This window comes from Protobothrops mucrosquamatus, unplaced genomic scaffold, assembly GCF_001527695.2.
Source record: "Protobothrops mucrosquamatus isolate PMUCROS unplaced genomic scaffold, P.Mucros_1.0 scaffold_56, whole genome shotgun sequence".
Lineage (NCBI taxonomy): Eukaryota > Metazoa > Chordata > Lepidosauria > Squamata > Viperidae > Protobothrops > Protobothrops mucrosquamatus.
In genome coordinates this window covers 88,687-109,761 of record NW_015386132.1, presented here as the reverse complement: position 1 = coordinate 109,761, position 21,075 = coordinate 88,687, and the positions used below count along the sequence as shown (strand labels likewise).

At 42.2% G+C, this 21,075-nt stretch overlaps 1 protein-coding gene across 1 annotated transcript in view; it reads right to left on the bottom strand.

The window, feature by feature from the left end:
• Positions 1–496: 496 nt before the first annotated feature.
• Positions 497–21,075, bottom strand: part of DRD4 (dopamine receptor D4) — a 44,278-nt gene continuing 23,699 nt past the window's right edge. The window contains exons 2-4 of the mRNA XM_015811863.1: positions 19,888–20,000; positions 9,938–10,491; positions 497–699 (exon numbers count right to left, since the gene is read on the bottom strand). Of these exons, the coding sequence (XP_015667349.1) occupies positions 497–699; positions 9,938–10,491; positions 19,888–20,000 (870 nt within the window). The remainder of the gene's footprint in view (positions 700–9,937; positions 10,492–19,887; positions 20,001–21,075) is intronic.

Genomic DNA, 21,075 nt, shown 5'->3' with positions numbered 1-21,075 from the left:
GTACCTTCTAATGGTTAATTATTTTTACAAGTGAGGCAAAATATCCCTAGATTATCAGAGCCATCAAAACATGTATAAATTCTTACAGCATCACTCAAAAGATACTTCTACAATTCTTTGGGGGAAATGATGCTGTCATTATTGCGGGACAACCATCACAAATGCTTCTCTGAATAAATGTTCTGCTTGAATGGAGGACAGATGGCAAACCCAAATGGGGTAATTTTCTCAGTCAACTTAGAATATTATCATGAAGTCTCACAAATATAATGCATCGGTTTCAGGCCATTTTTTTGCATTCTCACCAAATATGAAGGAACGGTTGTCCAGAAAGTAGTATCTTTATCAAGTGAAAAAAAATTGACACACACAAGCATATAATAAGAAATAAAGCTTTATTAAACTATACAAAGACAATAATTGGTCTGGCTCTTTGTCCTGTGCAATATACTCTCCTTTCTTCTGGGTTCAGTTCTAGACAAAGAATCCAGCAGAGTTAGCAGAAGATGTGCAAAACTTTGCGGAAGTAATTCCTAAACTCAGTGTTGAAGATTGTATAGATGATAGGGTTGAGGGCACTGTTGACATAACCCAGCCATGTGACAATGCTGATTACTTGGCCAGAAATGACACAGGACTCACAGAGAGCTCTGGTTATGTGCACCACAAAGAAAGGAGTCCAACAGAAAAGGAAAGCACCTTTAAAAAAGAGAGAGGGGAAAAAATTAGCCAGTTCTTCTCTGCATGTGTCTTATTTTCTCAAAGGTAAACATGTTAATTTTGAACAGTGGCATATAAGTTTTTAAAAAATGAGGAAGGAAAAAAAATCCGAGGTTACCTTTTAATAATGTGAGGTTGCCATTTCTGATCTGCCTAAATTCTTTGCATTTGAGAATGCTGAAATCTATTTAATTTCCCCATTCTTGCTGCATCTGGTGTCTGGTTTAAATGTACCTAACACTGGTTGAATGAAACAACAGCGGGCACAACCCTACATCATTTGTATATAAACTCAAGGTCTCTTGGAATGCATATTTATTTATTTTTTGTAAACAAATGGATACTTGCATATTCATTAAGATATTAATTGAAGCACTGGCTCCTTAGGGATCCTGGGGTCAGGAAGATAACAGTGCAGCTGGTGTGTAAACGCTGTCTCTGCAGGCCCCAGTAGCACCTGCATTTACCTCGCTGGAATCGTAGGAAACAGATCTTTGTGTAAAAGCTGAAACTAGGCACACAAGGTTGTTGGTCAGGGTTTTCTGCAATGCAAAAACATCTTGTCAAACTGGGCTATAAGAAACAATTTCTGGGACCCCAAAATGCAGAATATACCTAGAGAGTACTCTTGGCTTCACTATATTTTGCTAATTTTGAGGGGGACTTCAGGGATTAAAACCAGAAGAGTCAACATATTCCAACATAATGGGTCAGGCTAAACACAATCTCATTAAATAGAGACACATGAGAAGCAGAGAGGCCTCACAATAGGGAGGGAATAAAGTTACCTCTTATCCAGCAGATGACTGGCTAAAGTGGGTAAGCAGGTGGGTGTTGGCTGGCAAGGGACTGGATAGAAAATGTATTTATGGGTCTCTGGTATCTATGAGCCTCTTCCTGTGATGGAATGTAATAAGGAGGCGGATTCCCAGGAGGGAGGAAATGCATTCCAGAGGGGTAAGAGACAACTCGGTCTGGATGTTATGTGTGAGAGAAAGAGGGTGAAGACAGCCCCTCCCTAATAGTTTACAGAGTATATTGTAGATGCAGAGTCCTCAATCTGGCAAGATTTTGTCGACAGGGCCTGAAACCCAAAAAAGAACTCAGCTTGGAAGAATCATCATGTGTCAATTTTGATTTTAGGTCTGACCCTTCCTAGGTGACATGATAGCAGCGTTCCAATATCTAAGAGGCTTCCACAAAGGAGAGGGGATCGGCCTATTCTCCAAAGCACTTGAAGGCAGGACAAGAAGCAATGGATGGAAATTAAATCAAGGAGAGAACCAACATAGAATTAAAGAGAAATTTCCTGACAGAACAAATGATCAGTGGAACTTCTTGTCTCCAGAAATTGTGGGTGCTCCAACACTGGAGGTTTTTAAGAAGAGATTGCACAACCATTTGTCTGAAATGGTATAGAGCAGGGGTAGGCAAACCTTGGCTCTTTTATGACTCGTGGACTTCAACTCCCAGAATTCCTGAGCTGGCTCAGGAATTCTGGGAGTTGAAGTCCACGAGTCATAAAAGAGCCAAGGTTGCCTACCCCTGGTATAGAGTTTCCTGCTTGAGACTTCCAAGATCCCTTCCAACTCTGTTATTTGATTTTTTCTGTTATTCTGTTATTCTTTCCACTCTCAATAGCTCTTCCTTGCTCTTTATCATATTGTCTGTTCAATCTTTGCTTCACTTTCAGAGCATGCTCAGTCTTCAGTGGGAAGTTTGGGGAAAAGGGAGCATTTTATCTCTGAAGAAAAATATTGTCTTTGTTTTAATTTTCAAAGACTAACCCAAATCAGCAGTTAACTCCCCTGTTATTCAACAAATTCGCATGCAATCCCAGTGGAAGTCCTAGGTCTGTGTGAGATCTCAGGGAAATCTCGGTTCTTCAGCATTGATGAAACGCTGGCAGGTTGTCTTCCTGTAGCTGCTACAGGGCATGCCAAGAAGGTAACAAAGAAAGAACCTAGCCTCATTGGAAAATTGACTTTCCTTCCTGGCGGGATGTTGCAAAGCAGCTGGAGGCTCTTGCGTTGAGAGCACTTTGTAGGAAATAGCACAAATCATTTTGAAATCTGCAGTAGCAAGCACATCCCTCAATTTATACAGAGCTCAGCAGAGCGCTGCTTAAAACTCATTTGTTTTATTCTTCAGCTATCTTGTTTAATTAGATGTGGATCCTCTTTTCTTGCTGGAGAAAAGGACACAATGATCTTTGGGGTTGTTTGGTGTCAATTTAAAAAAAATATTTTTAAAAGGAATAAATGGATATATGCATGGAGGATTTGGCCTTAAATGGAACGTTGCTTTTCATGGTATTTCCCTTTTTAATCGGTCTCTGTAGCTGGATGGGTGGGGAATTACTGTGTTGCTGATTCAGGGAAGATGTAGACCCAGTTCTCAAAATAAACATCTGAAATCATAATATCTTGCAGTAATATTGAGTCAAAGGGGAAAAGGTGATTTGCAGTCTGCATGGACACACGTTGCACTTCTCAGAGCTTTTTTAAATCTAACATATATTTTCCTGTGATCACATGATTGCTTCTTTGCAGAATTACCAAGAATGCAACATGTGTGTATAGACTGGCAACCTGAGTAGGTGTACATAGGCTACCGGGGATTAAGGCATACTGACAACACCCACACCCTCACCCAGTCCACTCTTACATACTATGTATGTCGTAGTTTTTGCAATATAATGCATGTTCCACTTTCCTACCTTCAACACCTATATTCACCCATGTGGACTCTGAATATCTTTCACTTTTGCATCTGGATCACTGCAAGCATATCCAGGGAAGACAGTAGAGTGTTTTTCCAATGCGATTCTTCCAAAGGGAGGCTCTGGTATGGAAATGATTGTAAGGAGCTGGAGACCTTTAATGTTGCTAATATTCAGCTGTAAAGTGGTTAACATGTCATCTAACTTTCATTAAAATGCAGACAGGCTGGATGTGCTCCGATTCACACCCACAAATGGCTTATGTTACAATGGAAAGGTTGTGCAGTGAGTGAGCCACCACAGAGGCAGCTCTATTCACGGACCTGAGTGTCAAACACGGAAGAAAAGAGCAAGAGCATCTACTTCTTGGAACATTTCTTATCTGTCCTTCCTCCTTCGACACCACATTTCCAGATCTGCAAAACCTAGCCTGCTTTCTGACTGAGGAAAGCAAATTCTTGTAAGAAGCTCCATCGCCAAAGTGTCAAAATTAAAATGGCATTTTCATATGCAGCAGATGCCCTTTGCCGTTCACAGCTCTGCCCTTTCGTTGAACTGAATGTGGCTGCATAAATCCAGAATACTATAGATGGCAGTAGAAAGAAAACTAGAAACTATTTGTGTTATCAAAATGGTAATCCACTATCTGTTGGTTGTCCAGCTACTCTATGTGCTCCTTTACTGAATGTCAAAGGGAATCCTGAACTTTTGTTCAATCACTGGATCAGACTGCTCTTCTGTGGGTAGTCTGATATAAGGAGGATTTGGCAATTCAAGCAATTTAAAGAAAAAAAAATAGAGGGAAAATAAAATTCTCTGGGTAGATTTTAAGATGTTGCAGATCCTACTGAAATGAGTGGAATCTATTTCCTGGTGCCTATGCTGCACCTACAGAAATTTGGAACATGTTTAGGATAAGGTATTACAGCACAAAGACAGCTACATAAATGTCAAAATTAACATGAATCGTTGTTCTGTACTTTTATTTTAAAAAAGAGAGAGAAGGATCTGAAGTTCATATTGTTTTCTTCTTTGTCCATTCTTAGCAAACAAAAAGCCCAGCTGTTCTGCTACTCCTGAACGCAGCTTGAAATCTCCGTATAGTTTGAATGGCACAATCAATTCATAAGCAGAATAGTATACAGGATTGAGATCCCCGATTTCTCTCCCCCCCCCCCCCCCAGAGAACAGTATGCCAAAACCTGCAGTGGANCACTGTTGACATAACCCAGCCATGTGACAATGCTGATTACTTGGCCAGAAATGACACAGGACTCACAGAGAGCTCTGGTTATGTGCACCACAAAGAAAGGAGTCCAACAGAAAAGGAAAGCACCTTTAAAAAAGAGAGAGGGGAAAAAATTAGCCAGTTCTTCTCTGCATGTGTCTTATTTTCTCAAAGGTAAACATGTCAATTTTGAACAGTGGCACATAAGTTTTTAAAAAATGAGGAAGGAAAAAAAATCCGAGGTTACCTTTTAATAATGTGAGGTTGCCATTTCTGATCTGCCTAAATTCTTAGCATTTGAGAATGCTGAAATCTATTTAATTTCCCCATTCTTGCTGCATCTGGTGTCTGGTTTAAATGTACCTAACACTGGTTGAATGAAACAACAGCGGACACAACCCTACATCATTTGTATATAAACTCAAGGTCTCTTGGAATGCATATTTATTTATTTTTGTAAACAAATGGATACTTGCATATTCATTAAGATATTAATTGAAGCACTGGCTCCTTAGGGATCCTGGGGTCAGGAAGATAACAGTGCAGCTGGTGTGTAAATGCTGTCTCTGCAGGCCCCAGTAGCACCTGCATTTACCTCGCTGGAATCGTAGGAAACAGATCTTTGTGTAAAAGCTGAAACTAGGCACACAAGGTTGTTGGTCAGGGTTTTCTGCAATGCAAAAACATCTTGTCAAACTGGGCTATAAGAAACAATTTCTGGGACCCCAAAATGCAGAATATACCTAGAGAGTACTCTTGGCTTCACTATATTTTGCTAATTTTGAGGGGGACTTCAGGGATTAAAACCAAAAGAGTCAACATATTCCAACATAATGGGTCAGGCTAAACACAATGTCATTAAATAGAGACACATGAGAAGCAGAGAGGCCTCACAATAAGGAGGGAATAAAGTTACCTCTTATCCAGCAGATGACTGGCTAAAGTGAGTAAGCAGGTGGGTGTTGGCTGACAAGGGACTTGATAGAAAATGTATTTATGGGTCTCTGGTATCTATGAGCCTCTTCCTGTGATGGAATGTAATAAGGAGGCGGATTCCCAGGAGGGAGGAAATGCATTCCAGAGGGGTAAGAGACAACTCGGTCTGGATGTTATGTGTGAGAGAAAGAGGGTGAAGACAGCCCCTCCCTAATAGTTTACAGAGTATATTGTAGATGCAGAGTCCTCAATCTGGCAAGATTTTGTCGACAGGGCCTGAAACCCAAAAAAGAACTCAGCTTGGAAGAATCACCATGTGTCAATTTTGATTTTAGGTCTGACCCTTCCTAGGTGACATGATAGCAGCGTTCCAATATCTAAGAGGCTTCCACAAAGGAGAGGGGATCAGCCTATTCTCCAAAGCACTCGAAGGCAGGACAAGAAGCAATGGATGGAAATTAAATCAAGGAGAGAACCAACATAGAATTAAAGAGAAATTTCCTGACAGAACAAATGATCAGTGGAACTTCTTGTCTCCAGAAATTGTGGGTGCTCCAACACTGGAGGTTTTTAAGAAGAGATTGCACAACCATTTGTCTGAAATGGTATAGAGCAGGGGTAGGCAAACCTTGGCTCTTTTATGACTCGTGGACTTCAACTCCCAGAATTCCTGAGCTGGCTCAGGAATTCTGGGAGTTGAAGTCCACGAGTCATAAAAGAGCCAAGGTTGCCTACCCCTGGTATAGAGTTTCCTGCTTGAGACTTCCAAGATCCCTTCCAACTCTGTTATTTGATTTTTTTCTGTTATTCTGTTATTCTTTCCACTCTCAATAGCTCTTCCTTGCTCTTTATCATATTGTCTGTTCAATCTTTGCTTCACTTTCAGAGCATGCTCAGTCTTCAGTGGGAAGTTTGGGGAAAAGGGAGCATTTTATCTCTGAAGAAAAATATTGTCTTTGTTTTAATTTTCAAAGAATAACCCAAATCAGCAGTTAACTCCCCTGTTATTCAACAAATTCGCATGCAATCCCAGTGGAAGTCCTAGGTCTGTGTGAGATCTCAGGGAAATCTCGGTTCTTGAGCATTGATGAAACGCTGGCAGGTTGTCTTCCTGTAGCTGCTACAGGGCATGCCAAGAAGGTAACAAAGAAAGAACCTAGCCTCATTGGAAAATTGACTTTCCTTCCTGGCGGGATGTTGCAAAGCAGCTGGAGGCTCTTGCGTTGAGAGCACTTTGTAGGAAATAGCACAAATCATTTTGAAATCTGCAGTAGCAAGCACATCCCTCAATTTATACAGAACTCAGCAGAGCGCTGCTTAAAACTCATTTGTTTTATTCTTCAGCTATCTTGTTTAATTAGATGTGGATCCTCTTTTCTTGCTGGAGAAAGGACACAATGATCTTTGGGGTTGTTTGGTGTCAATTTAAAAAAAAATATTTTTAAAAGGAATAAATGGATATATGCATGGAGGATTTGGCCTTAAATGGAACGTTGGTTTTCATGGTATTTCCCTTTTTAATCGGTCTCTGTAGCTGGATGGGTGGGGAATTACTGTGTTGCTGATTCACGGAAGATGTAGACCCAGTTCTCAAAATAAACATCTGAAATCATAATATCTTGCAGTAATATTGAGTCAAAGGGGAAAAGGTGATTTGCAGTCTGCATGGACACACGTTGCACTTCTCAGAGCTTTTTTAAATCTAACATATATTTTCCTGTGATCACATGGTTGCTTCTTTGCAGAATTACTAAGAATGCAACATGTGTGTATAGACTGGCAACCTGAGTATGTGTACATAGGCTACCGGGGATTAAGGCATACTGACAACACCCACACCCACACCCAATCCACTCTTACATACTATGTATGTCGTAGTTTTTGCAATATAATGCATGTTCCACTTTCCTACCTTCAACACCTATATTCACCCATGTGGACTCTGAATATCTTTCGCTTTTGCATCTGGATCGCTGCAAGCATATCCAGGGAAGACAGTAGAGCGTTTTTCAAATGCGATTCTTCCAAAGGGAGGCTCTGGTATGGAAATGATTGTAAGGAGCTGGAGACCTTTAATGTTGCTAATATTCAGCTGTAAAGTGGTTAACATGTCATCTAACTTTCATTAAAATGCAGACAGTCTGGATGTGCTCCGATTCACACCCACAAATGACTTATGTTACAATGGAAAGGTTGTGCAGTGAGTGAGCCATCAAAGAGCCAGCTCTATTCACGGACCTGAGTGTCAAACACGGAAGAAAAGAGCAAGAGCATCTACTTCTTGGAACATTTCTTATCTGTCCTTCCTCCTTCGGCACCACATTTCCAGATCTGCAAAACCTAGCCTGCTTTCTGACTGAGGAAAGCAAATTCTTGTAAGAAGCTCCATCGCCAAAGTGCCAAAATTAAAATGGCATTTTCATATGCAGCAGATGCCCTTTGCCATTCACAGCTCTGCCCTTTCGTTGAACCGAATGTGGCTGCATAAATCCAGAATACTATAGATGGCAGTAGAAAGAAAACTAGAAACTATTTGTGTTGTCAAAATGGTAATCCACTATCTGTTGGTTGTCCAGATACTCTATGTGCTCCTTTACTGAATGTCAAAGGGAATCCTGAACTTTTGTTCAATCACTGGATCAGACTGCTCTTCTGTGGGTAGTCTGATATAAGGAGGATTTGGCAATTCAAGCAATTTAAAGAAAAAAAAATAGAGGGAAAATAAAATTCTCTGGGTAGATTTTAAGATGCTGCAGATCCTACTAAGAGAGAGAAGGATCTGAAGTTCATATTGTTTTCTTCTTAGTCCATTCTTAGCAAACAAAAAGCCCCCAGCTGTTCTGCTACTCCTGAATGCAGCTTGAAATCTCCATATAGTTTGAATGGCACAATCAATTCATAAGCAGAATAGTATACAGGATTGAGATCCCCGATTTCTCTCCCCCCCTCCCAGAGAACAGTATGCCAAAACCTGCAGTGGAAATCTGGATAGATCCCAGAGGGCATGAATCATGCATGGAGTTCAGTGCATGTCTGAAACAGTTACTTGGTGAAAAAATCCTGCTGTCTTTTCAGATTATCCTCAAAAGATCAATAAATCAAGGAAGGACTGATTAACTAATCAGATCAACTGGCCAGGGTGAGAAATATTGCTTATCTGAATTGAGATGTCTGAGCAACTATGGGTGGATATTTTTGTGCCTAAAGAAAAAAGTCTGTGGCTTGAGGGCCTCTCCTGGGTTTGACACTGTCAGGGCAAAAATGTTGACTGCCAGGGTATCTTTTATGAGCTAGCTTCATCTCTGTTTTTCAAGAACATGAACGTTGCAATACTCATCTCCAGTCAGAACTACTGCAAGGGTGAAGTCTCAACTTCTGATTCATAGGAACATAAGCAATGACCTGCTGGATCAGACCTCTGGCCTATCTAGTCCAGCAATAATTTCTCACAATAGCCAACCAACTGCACAAAAACCGGGACTGAACAAAATCTGAACTGTCATTTGAAGGTCCCTGTTTGTCGTTTTTATACTTCCTCATGTTTGTCTACTGCTATCCTTTGCAGTTGCTCTGATGCATTAACGATACATCTCAGAAGATCCATTTCCACGAATACATAATTCAATCCATGATAATATAGTGGTTGCAAGAATTATTTGGCAGCCTGGTAGGGTGAGGCTATTGCAGTCAATAGCCTCACACCACCAGGCTGCTGAACAATTCTTCCAACTCCCATTCTGAAGAACATTGTTGCCTCAATCTATAGGTCTCCTAAAAAAAAAGGACATTTTGTTGGACTTTTTCCTACTAAACACAGAGAATCTTGGCATGGTATCATTTTCACTCTTCAATCCCTCCAAACCATTATGAATACAATAAATATCTCAGTGTGGGAATTGATAGTGGAATAGGATTTAATTGTTTAGATTCTGCCTGCCGCACATCTGTTAAAGGCAAAGGGTCTTGGAACCCAACAGTCCAACTGTTCAGAGTTGGGGAATGTGTATCTATGTGTACAAACACACACGTATACTATGAAGGGAGTTTCAGAGGACTCAGTCTTCCAAGGATGATCAGATGTGCAACACTCATTTCATCCTTTTGGAGTATCTCTCTAATCAGCCACTAAAGTGCAATTAAGAGACACCAAATGAGGAACAAAAAAAAAAGGCAGTTTCTGTGTCATGCTGTACTTATCAGTTATGGCAAATGTCTCTGTGCATGGCTGTATCCTAATTTTTTAATACCCAGGTTCTACAGCCATCCTGATCTGGAATTGAGCTGTCTTGATGGTTTATGACCCTGAAAACCATTTAATGTTTTATACTCACCAACCACGACTGGAAGCACCTTCATGGCCTTCCTTTCCCTGCCATTGATTTTGGCTGGCTTCCTACTGAGTCCTCCATTTGGTGCATATTTGATGTGTGGATAGGACATAGTTTGAATGCCATTGTTCTTGTAATCCCTGGGTAAAGTGCAATCAGAGCAGGCAGAGGGGCTGAGTTCCCCTGCCTTGATATCCTCCTGGTTCTTCTCAATGACAGGTGGTGAACCATATACCTGCCTATTGCCCAAATAAATACTACTCTTCAGCTTGGCTTTCCGAGCCTCTTCCCAGCGCCTAAGTCCATGGAATATGCCGCAGTACAGGACCAGCATGACAGGGCAAGGAATGAAGAAGGAACAGATGGAGGAATATACAATATAATTGTGATCCTCCAAACGACATAAAGATGGGTCCCGGTCTGGAACGTTGTTGAGGCCAAAGATAATTGGGGATGCCACAGCAAAAGCAAAGATCCAAGTGGTAGAGAGGAGGATCAGTTGACGCAGGTCAATCTGTCGTCGATTATAGTTCAGTGGGACAGAGACGGCAATGAACCTGGATGACAGAAAACAGGGTGTCACCACGGGGTTTCTTGTGGAACCAGTTTACTTCACGATGGTAAAGCAGAACAAACTCTAAGCTAGAAGATGGAGCTGGACAATATATGTTTCAGGTGTTACTGGGTTGAAATTCCCATTTTGTCTCTCATACTACCCATTCATTATTTAGGAAATGTAGCATTATTGTGTGGCTATGCCACCACAAGGCAAACACAAAATATTATTTTACCCCTATTTCTCATTCTGAAATATCATTTCCCTGCACAAGTTCTTTGCTCATCCAATTACCTTTGGCAATTACCAATTATCCTTGCCAATTACCAATTACGCTTGCCTGTTGTATGGAACATTTATTCTCCTCATAATGGCTCCATGATATTGCTTCTCTCCCTTCAATCAATCCATACTGTTGGTAAAAGACAGTTGCAACTAAATTGACAAACACGTTCTAAAAACTGGGCCTCTTCATAAGAAAATGGGTTCTAATTTAATAGGTCTCAATCTTAATTATTTAGCATATACATTTGCCTCTGTAAAAGTCAGCAGAGTGTGTCAATCAAAATATTCCCGTATGACCACTCTTTTTTTTAACAAGGGAGAATTAGGAAAAAAGAGCCAGGATTTGCAATTTTCTTGGAAGGGAGAAAAAAAAGGACCTAACTTTTGAGTATTTTTATATATTCAACCTGCATGAGCCGAATCGCTTTAACATGGTATAGTACCATACTTATAAACTCTGAGCTAGTAAAAGAAAACCTGACCTGGTGAGATGAAAACTTGGTTGGTTAAAAATCAAGAAACATATGATAATTCCCTAAAATTTGAGCTGGAAAACTCTTTCTGTCCATTAAATATATCTATCTTATTTCCCTGCTTTGTATATCAATTTCTATCCAGAGTCTGTGGTCTTGTATTTTGGATTATTTTTCCAAATCAAATGCAGCACATATTGCTATCAGCTGAAAGGCTTTGTTGTGCAGCCAGGTGAAGCTGTAAATAGTATCAATAGTCTCCAAAAGTCAGGGTAAAGTCATTTCTTTCAAATGCACAGTAAACTTTCTGCTAGTCCAATGCAGTGCTCCTATTTTTATTCTTCTTTTTTCTTAACACAGACTGGCTGTTATATATGCAAAATTATTTAAAAGTATTTGTGTGTGTCATCAGCACTCTTTCACGGTTAACATTCAAGATGTGAAATTTGGGGACAATGGAGCAGATGGTGGTATAAAGTGCAGGGGAAATGCACAAGTTCCTACCCAGAGCAGGACATTTTTAGCATGTGGAAGAATAAATTCAGAAGAGGTTTTGATTGAATTGATTGTCATGGCTCCAAGTACTTTTATCCCTGTACCACAAATGAGTATATGAATCACAAATGGGGCAATATCTTTATTAAAGATAGTGTGTGTGGGGGGGGGGGAAAGGGAATTCATTATCTCTATGCAAACAACTGAATGATCAATAGATATCAGTAAGGTGAAAACACTTTCATTTCATTTAGAGCTTATTTGGATTTTTGAAACTCGGATATGGTAGCCCAAAGTAAAGTTTCCTTTAAACCAAGCTCAACTCTTGATAATTTCAAGAATGATAATGTCTCTCTGTGACTTTCTTGGGAACAAAATAGATACTGTATGTTTTTTCTGACTTCTCCCGAGATATGCTTTCATCTTCCCAAATCTACAGGGTGACAAGATGCTTTCACCTTCTAGTCCAGGGCTTTTCAACCTTTTCACCCATTGTACCACTTTTAGGATATGGCAACATCCGAGTACCAAGGTGTCAAAAACTTGATGACCAAAAAAATAAAAATAAAAATGAAAAAAAGTGATAAAGTACAGGTAGTCTTCGACTTACAACAGTTCGCTTAGTGACTGTTCGAAGTTACAATGGCACGGAAAAAAGGGCCTCCCAAGCCACAGCCAAGCAAGACCTGCCCACCCGGTGGCGCTCTTCCTCCTGTCCGAGGTTTTCATTGTTGTGAGCATTTCTGTTGAGGATTGGCAGCGGGGGTGGGGGGGGTGTTTGGTTTTTATCCCCCCGTCTGCTGGGTGGTTGCAGCAGGTTTTGGTCACTTCACATGATCCTGGGACACTGTGACTGTCATAAATATGAATCAGTTGCCAAGCATCTGAATGTAAATCACAAGACCCTGGAGATGCTGCAACATTCCAGCTGATTGGTGCTTCTTCTGGGCTCAGCAGAAGCACCAGGATCAGCGCCGAGCTCCAGCTGGAGCCTGGCACTGATCCTGGCGCTTCCGCTGAGCCCTGACAGCCCTGCAGCTCCAGCCATCTCTCGTTCAGACTTGTGCGGTGCTGCCACCGGTTCAGCTCATTCCCCTCCCCCGCTACCACTTTTCTAGGATGGTCGTGTACCACCTGCTAGGTGCCAATGTACCACAGGTGGTACCTGTACCACTGGTTGAAAAGCCCTGTTCTACTCTACAGAAGCTTTCCTAGAGCTCTCTAATTCAAGTACTAACTAGGCCAGGGGTAGGCAACCTTGGCTCTTTTATGACTCGTGGACTTCAACTCCCAGAATTCCTGAGCCAGCTGTGCTGGCTCAGGAATTCTGGGAGTTGAAGTCCACAAGTCATAAAAGAACCAAGGTTGCCTGCCTCTGAACTAGGCTCAGCTCTGTCCTTCTTCCTGAGATCATTGAAATGGGCATGAATATTGGTGTTCACTAGAACACTTCATCAGGGAAGTGGTTATAAAAAGGAGAAGAAGCAGAGGAAACAGCAGAGTCCAAAAATTAAGGCAGATATTTCAGGTCTGCGAGTTAAAATCAATCTCAAGACAGACTGTGTGGTATGAATGCTTTAGTGCAGTGAGGGCGAACCTTTTAGAGACCGAGTGCCCAAACTGTAACCCAAAACCCACTTATGCATCGTCGGGTGCCGGGTGGGTGTGGCCCATTGGGTGGGCATGGCTGCGGTGGTAATAGCAGACTGGGTGGGACTAAAAAGTTCAATCAATCAATTCCAACTTTGCAAGATTTTTTTTTCCTGCGAGAAGTTGAAATTGACTGATTGATTGAACCTCTTTTTTTTTTTGCACACGGTGGCGGAGGCCTAAAGCGAAAAGGTTTTATAAAACCCAGCTGAAGGCCTAGGACTGGGGCGACGGCGCATGTGCCCACAGAGAGGGCTCTGAGTGCCGCCTCTGGCACCCATGCCATAGGTTCGCCACCACTGCTTTAGTGAATTAACAGTGATATAACAAGCATTTGGAGACAAAAAAAAAGAGTTCCCCCTACAGGTTTGAAAACACAAAGGCCATTAACCCTAAACTTATCTTGTGCCTTGGGCAAAGCAAACCCTACATGTGTCAGCACAGGTCTAACCAAAAAAGCAGATGCGTGGGGAAGTCATTTGAACAGGATAATCGCCTCCATTTAAAATGTCAATACATATCAGCAGTTCCTTAGTTGGTAGCCACAGAAAAAAGAAATGTCTCTGTAGCTTTCTTAGTTTTAATTCAAAACCATTTTGAAAATTGGCTGAAAGCAACCATCATTGAGAGTGATGACTACAATGGTATTTGGCTGGTATAGGTAAGACAGCTTATGTTCTATTATTTCAGCTACTGTCCATAGTTCAAAGGAAAAAAAAAATACTTTCCCCCTTCTTTGCTCAACAGTGACAGCATGAAAACATTACAGTAAAAGTGATGTTCAGATTTTCTTGGAATAGAAGCAGCTTTTTCTGATTAGCTGGACAACGGGGGGGGGGGGAGGAGGCTGGGGTTCCTAGCGGCTGATAGGATAAAACAAAATAGCCAGAAGCAACATAGACAATAAACCACCTATGTTTCCTAGAGCTTCTCAGTATCATTCTTGCCTTTATTTGGTGGGCACTGAGGTCTTTCCAATAAGAACATCCCAAACTGCAATTATTGTAAGAATTAGTTCTTCAGCTTCTACAGTATTAGTGAGAAGGGTGTTGATCATATCTGAATTGCCTTTCCTGAATAGAATATTGCTTTATAGACCACAAAAAGCTTGCCTTGATGAAGTAGTGGGTGTTTTAGGGGAGAGCATTGTTCTCTCTACATGTTCAGTCAACAGACCTAAATTATATATTATAGACAAAAATGAATTGTTAGAACAAAGATATTCTTCAGTCTGCAAACTTTGAATTTTACAATTCACTTTACAATATCCCACATACATCTGCTAGAGAAATGGATGTTTAGATATATAACTAGTAAAGAAAACTGGAAAGAAGATGTATGTCGATTAGAGAATTCAATGCATTTTTATACGTTTTAAGGCCAGAATGTACAAAACAAATACATAGTAAATTTTCAGAGAGTGGATGCTTATCTGTCCACGCCTACTATAGATGCTGCATGAGATACAAATGAGAAGCTCACAGTCCCTATAGTTGGCAGCATTAATCTTATGTTTCCTGTTTCTTCTAAAGAACCCTCCTAGAATTGCTTCAGTGGCTGTGGCAGCTAAATATGTATGTGTGTGTGTGTGCGCGCACACACACACACATACACACAAACACACACACACACATAACCTGGGCAGCTTGCATATTAGGCAGCTGTATTACCCTTTTGAGCCACAGGTTCCGCCTTACTCCTGTCAGCTGCCTAACATGCAAGCTGCCTAACATGCAAGCTGTCCAGGTTCGAATCCCTGAAGGGTGTGACTAGCTGATGAGGGCAAAATGAGCCTGAAATAGCTATACTAGTCTCCCACTAATTCTTTGCCAGCCACAAAATTTTGAATGTATGTATGTATGTATGTATGTATGTATGTATGTATGTATGTATGTACGTACAGTTAGAACAATTAACCAGTGGAACAACCTGCCTCCAGAAGTGGTGAATGCTCCAACAATGGAAATTTTTAAGAAGAGACTGAACAGCCATTTGTCCGAAATGGTATAGGGTTTCCTGCCTGAACAGGGGGTTGGACTAGATGACCTCCAAGGTCCCTTCCAACTTTATTATTATTATTATTATTATTATTATTATTATTATTATTATTATTATTATTATTATTATTATTATTATTATTATTATTATATGTATTAGAACTGAAAAAGTTGTGAAATTTAGCATCTAAAAGCCATAATGACCAGAGTTTCTTACCGATCCACGCTGATAGCACAGAGGTTGAAAATGGAGGCAGTGCATAGCATAACGTCCATGGTCATCAAGCCATCGCACAGGACCGGGCCCAAAGACCAAGCGCCTCCCTGGAACTGAAGAAAAATCAGTGAATGCATTCCAAGTTCGTACTTAAGGGTTCCCTTCCCTGTATTCTTTAGCTACAATTCTAGTTGGACTCTCAGGATGTCCCTGACACTTTTATTTGAGAAGATCCTCTTCAATGGCTGACACTATCAAGGAAGTTGCCAGGTTGCAATCAGGCATTCAGAGTTGTAGCTTTAAAACCAGCAATCAAGCGGTAGTGGTGGGTGAAATAGCTGCATCTCCTCGCACACATTCCTGTCTCAATGCAATCATTCAGCCTTCTTTGTTGCTATACATCATACGAGGAGGCTTACATACTGAAACAAATGAGGGAAGGAAAGAGACAGACGAAAGAAGCAGGGGGAAAAAAAACTTCACCAAATTTGAAAATCAAATATCCAGGACAGTGGTTCTCAACCTTTTTAATGCCGCGATCCCAACCGGTCATAAGTCGAGGACTAAACCGGTCGTAAGTCGAGGACTAAACCGGTCGTAAGTCGAGGACTACCCAACTGGTCGTAAGTCGAGGACTTTCCCTGCCCGGGAGCGCCGCGCATGCATGGTTCCGTCCCCTGCGCCGGCCGAGGCGTAGCTGGCAAGCGGCAGAGACAGAGCAGGCTGACCACCATCTGGCCCAGCCCAAGGGAGGTAAGGCACCCGCCAAAAAAGGGGGGAAAATGGGGAAAAAAATGGCGGACAGCCTTGCTTGGCGACCCCCGTGAAATGGTCGATCGACCCCAAATGGGGTCCTGACCCACAGGTTGAGAACCACTGATCCAGGATGTGGTTTCGTAACCACATTCTGGATATTCCTGGACCACGAACCACTGTGGGTATCAAGTGTTGTAACTCTTGAAGGAGAAAGATTTCTCCAGAGGAGAGACACACAAAGCCAGTACAGAGATAGCTAAGCCCTTTGTTTTTATCAGCAGCAACTGCAGCACACCTTTACAACCAATAGTAAATACCAAATCCCTTCATGATAAAAGCCTTCTAGAATCTTCCATTATTACTGTAATATACGCTGATAGCTCTTCTATCTGTTTGTAAAATCTTGGATTATTATTAGGAAGAAAGTAAACCACAAAGCCCTGTGCTAATATCACTTGATCCTCACCCTGTTGGTGCTATAAATATCACCTAGGAATGATGTCAAGAGAAGTGGCTTATTTACACCTTATAAACTGTAGCTTCATCATTCCTTAATTTTCAATCTGATTGAGGGGTCAGGCTAGGAGAGGGCAAATGCCTCCATATAAGCACTCAGTAACTGCTTGAAGATTATCCAGCTGTGACCTGGGATTCCCCAGAAGGCCAGGAGCAACTTTTCAAAAAAATAAATAAAAAGACTTAAGTAGAGTGAGATAGCTGTCAAATCTGCTCCTTACTTCATTTCTGACAGCTTACGCAAGCCACAATGGGTTGTAATACTAACGATAATAACAATGTCAAGCAATTTAACAACATACTGCAAGGAGGTGAAACTGAAGATTGGTTAACATCTGGCAAAAGCTACCTGATAATAAAAGATCCAACAAAGGGGGCAGCACCAGGCAATTAGAGGCCAATTACCTGCTTACCAACAACTTTCAAATTGCTAATTGCTAATTACATGACCAGGCCAGCGAGCAAGGCATGGAGGTGCTAGTGCAGAGGAAGGCGAGCGGCAGCCCCAGCAGCAAGAAGTGCCACTGAAAAGAGCGGAGTCTCTGTGTGTGCCTGCTACAAGCTCACCCATCAGCCATGCTCTCCATGTCTCTGATCAGCTGTAGCATGCCGTGGAGAGCGTGGCTGACGTGGGCAAAGCAGGCGCACACACAGATTCTGCTGTTTTCAGCAGCACTTTGGTGCCTGGCCCAGCAAAGTGGAGCCAGGTGTGGTGAGGCGAGGCCCTGCAAAGCAGAGCCAGACGAGGAGAGGCCCAGTAAAGTGATGTGTGGCCGGGCGTGACAGCGCGAGGCCAGGAGGGGTGGGGCGAGACTGGGAGGGGCGGGATGGGGTGAGGCAAATGAGCTGCAACTGCTGCTGTGCACCATCAGCCCCCGAGCGCTCACCATTTCCTGTGCGTTGGCTGGGAGGGCGCCCAGCCGGGTTGGGGTGGGCCAGGGCTGGAGCAGCGGGGACCGGTCCCTTGCCATTTCTGGAACAGCTCCAAGAGTCAAATCTGGCCCCTTGGAGGGCCGCACCTGGCCCGCGGGCCTTGTGTTTGACATGTCTGGACTAGATCATTTTGGAAAACTGAAAGGAAGAGCAACCTAAATGTAGCTTGGATTGATTATAAAAGGACATTCAATTCTCTGCTACATGATTGGACGATTAAGTGCCTAGAAATAAAAGGGGTCAGTAGAAACATCAGAAGCTTTGTGCAAAGATCAATGGCACAATGGAAGGCATAATTGCTTGCTGTTCAATGGTGACAGACTAGGAGAGGTTAATATCAAGGGAGGAATCTTTCGAGGAGACTCACTATCACCACTATTGTTTGTCATTGTACTGATTCCTCTTTCAACAATACTGAAAAAATCAAGGTATGGCTATCAAACATCCTCTACACGGATGATCTAAAGAAAAATATCTGAAATAGAACTGCTGCTGCTCAACCCTGTCTATAAATACAGCGTAGATATTGCAGTGGAGTTTGGACTGGACAAATGTGCCTGCCTTACCATCAATAGGGCAAAAGTAGTGAAAACTGAGGGAATCAAGATGCTATATGGAAATAACATCAAGAGTTTGTTTGGATGAAGATGATCAAATACCTGGGCATCCTTCAAACTGAAAACATCCAGCTGACTGAAGTTATGAAGAAGCTTAGAAGTGAATACATCATGAGACTAAAAAAAGATCCTAAAGTCCAAACTTGGTGAAAGAAATACCATCAAGGCAATTAATCCTGGATAATCTCAGTCATTAGATACACAGCTGGAATAATGGACTGGACTCAAGCAGAACTAAACGTTCTGGATAGTAAAACCAGAAAAATAATGGCAATGAATCATGCCCTTCATCCACGAAGCAATGTTGACATATTCTACTTAGCAAGGAAAATGGGTGGGCATGGAATCTTCCAAATACACAGAACCGTTAAGAAGAAAAAAGGGCATTGGAAGAATATCTGAAGGATAGTGAAGATGATGCACTGAACTTAGTATACCATGAAGGCTTATGAACAGAGGAAAGACCAAGCATTTGGTCTACAAAAAAGACAAAATGAAGAATAATATAGAAATATGGGAAGGCAAAGTATTACATGGCCAATACATAGAAAAACTAATAGGCAAAGCAGATAACAACAAGACTTGGCGATGGCTAAGAACAAGAAAGTTGAAGAAAGAGACAGAGGGGCTAATTCTGNAAACAAATACATAGTAAATTTTCAGAGAGTGGATGCTTATCTGTCCACGCCTACTATAGATGCTGCATGAGATACAAATGAGAAGCTCACAGTCCCTATAGTTGGCAGCATTAATCTTATGTTTCCTGTTTCTTCTAAAGAACCCTCCTAGAATTGCTTCAGTGGCTGTGGCAGCTAAATATGTATGTGTGTGTGTGTGTGCGCGCACACACACACATATACACACACACACACACACACACACACACACATAACCTGGGCAGCTTGCATATTAGGCAGCTGTATTACCCTTTTGAGCCACAGGTTCCGCCTTACTCCTGTCAGCTGCCTAACATGCAAGCTGCCTAACATGCAAGCTGTCCAGGTTCGAATCCCTGAAGGGTGTGACTAGCTGATGAGGGCAAAATGAGCCTGAAATAGCTATACTAGTCTCCCACTAATTCTTTGCCAGCCACAAAATTTTGAATGTACGTATGTATGTATGTATGTATGTATGTATGTATGTATGTATGTACGTACAGTTAGAACAATTAACCAGTGGAACAACCTGCCTCCAGAAGTGGTGAATGCTCCAACACTGGAAATTTTTAAGAAGAGACTGGACAGCCATTTGTCCGAAATGGTATAGGGTTTCCTGCCTGAGCAGGGGGTTGGACTAGATGACCTCCAAGGTCCCTTCCAACTTTATTATTATTATTATTATTATTATTATTATTATTATTATTATTATTATTATTATTATTATTATTATTATATGTATTAGAACTGAAAGAGTTGTGAAATTTAGCATCTAAAAGCCATAATGACCAGAGTTTCTTACCGATCCACGCTGATAGCACAGAGGTTGAAAATGGAGGCAGTGCATAGCATAACGTCCATGGTCATCAAGCCATCGCACAGGACCGGGCCCAAAGACCAAGCGCCTCCCTGGAACTGAAGAAAAATCAGTGAATGCATTCCAAGTTCGTACTTAAGGGTTCCCTTCCCTGTATTCTTTAGCTACAATTCTAGTTGGACTCTCAGGATGTCCCTGACACTTTTATTTGAGAAGATCCTCTTCAATGGCTGACACTATCAAGGAAGTTGCCAGGTTGCAATCAGGCATTCAGAGTTGTAGCTTTAAAACCAGCAATCAAGCGGTAGTGGTGGGTGAAATAGCTGCATCTCCTCCCACACATCCCTGTCTCAATGCAATCATTCAGCCTTCTTTGTTGCTATACATCATACAAGGAGGCTTACATACTGAAACAAATGAGGGAAGGAAAGAGACAGACGAAAGAAGCAGGGGAAAAAAAAACTTCACCAAATTTGAAAATCAAATATCCAGGCCAGTGGTTCTCAACCTTTTTAATGCCGCGACCCAACTGGTCATAAGTCGAGGACTAAACCGGTCGTAAGTCGAGGACTAAACCGGTCATAAGTCGAGGACTAAACCGGTCATAAGTCGAGGACTACCCAACCGGTCGTAAGTCGAGGACTTTCCCTGCCCGGGAGCGCCACGCATGCGTGGTTCTGCCCCCTGCGCCGGCCGAGGCATAGCTGGCAAGCGGCAGAGACGGAGCAGGCCGACCACCAGCTGGCCCAGCCCAAGGGAGGTAAGGCACCTGCCAAAAAAGGGGGGAAAATGGGGGGAAAAAATGGCGGACAGCCTTGCTTGGCGACCCCCGTGAAATGGTCGATCGACCCCAGATGGGGTCCCGACCCACAGGCTGAGAACCACTGATCCAGGATGTGGTTTCGTAACCACATTCTGGATATTCCTGGACCACGAACCACTGTGGGTATCAAGTGTTGTAACTCTTGAAGGAGAAAGATTTCTCCAGAGGAGAGACACACATAGCTCTGTGCCATGGACTCCTTGCATCGGACTATGTATTCTAGGACGGTCCTGCTGGCCCTGCGCGACTCACCCCTCGCGCAGGCCTGGCCCAGCAACATTTCTAGGGCCTACCTCAAGGACGGGACATGGAACCCCGAGAGGTGGCATGCAGGGGCCAGGGACAAAAAA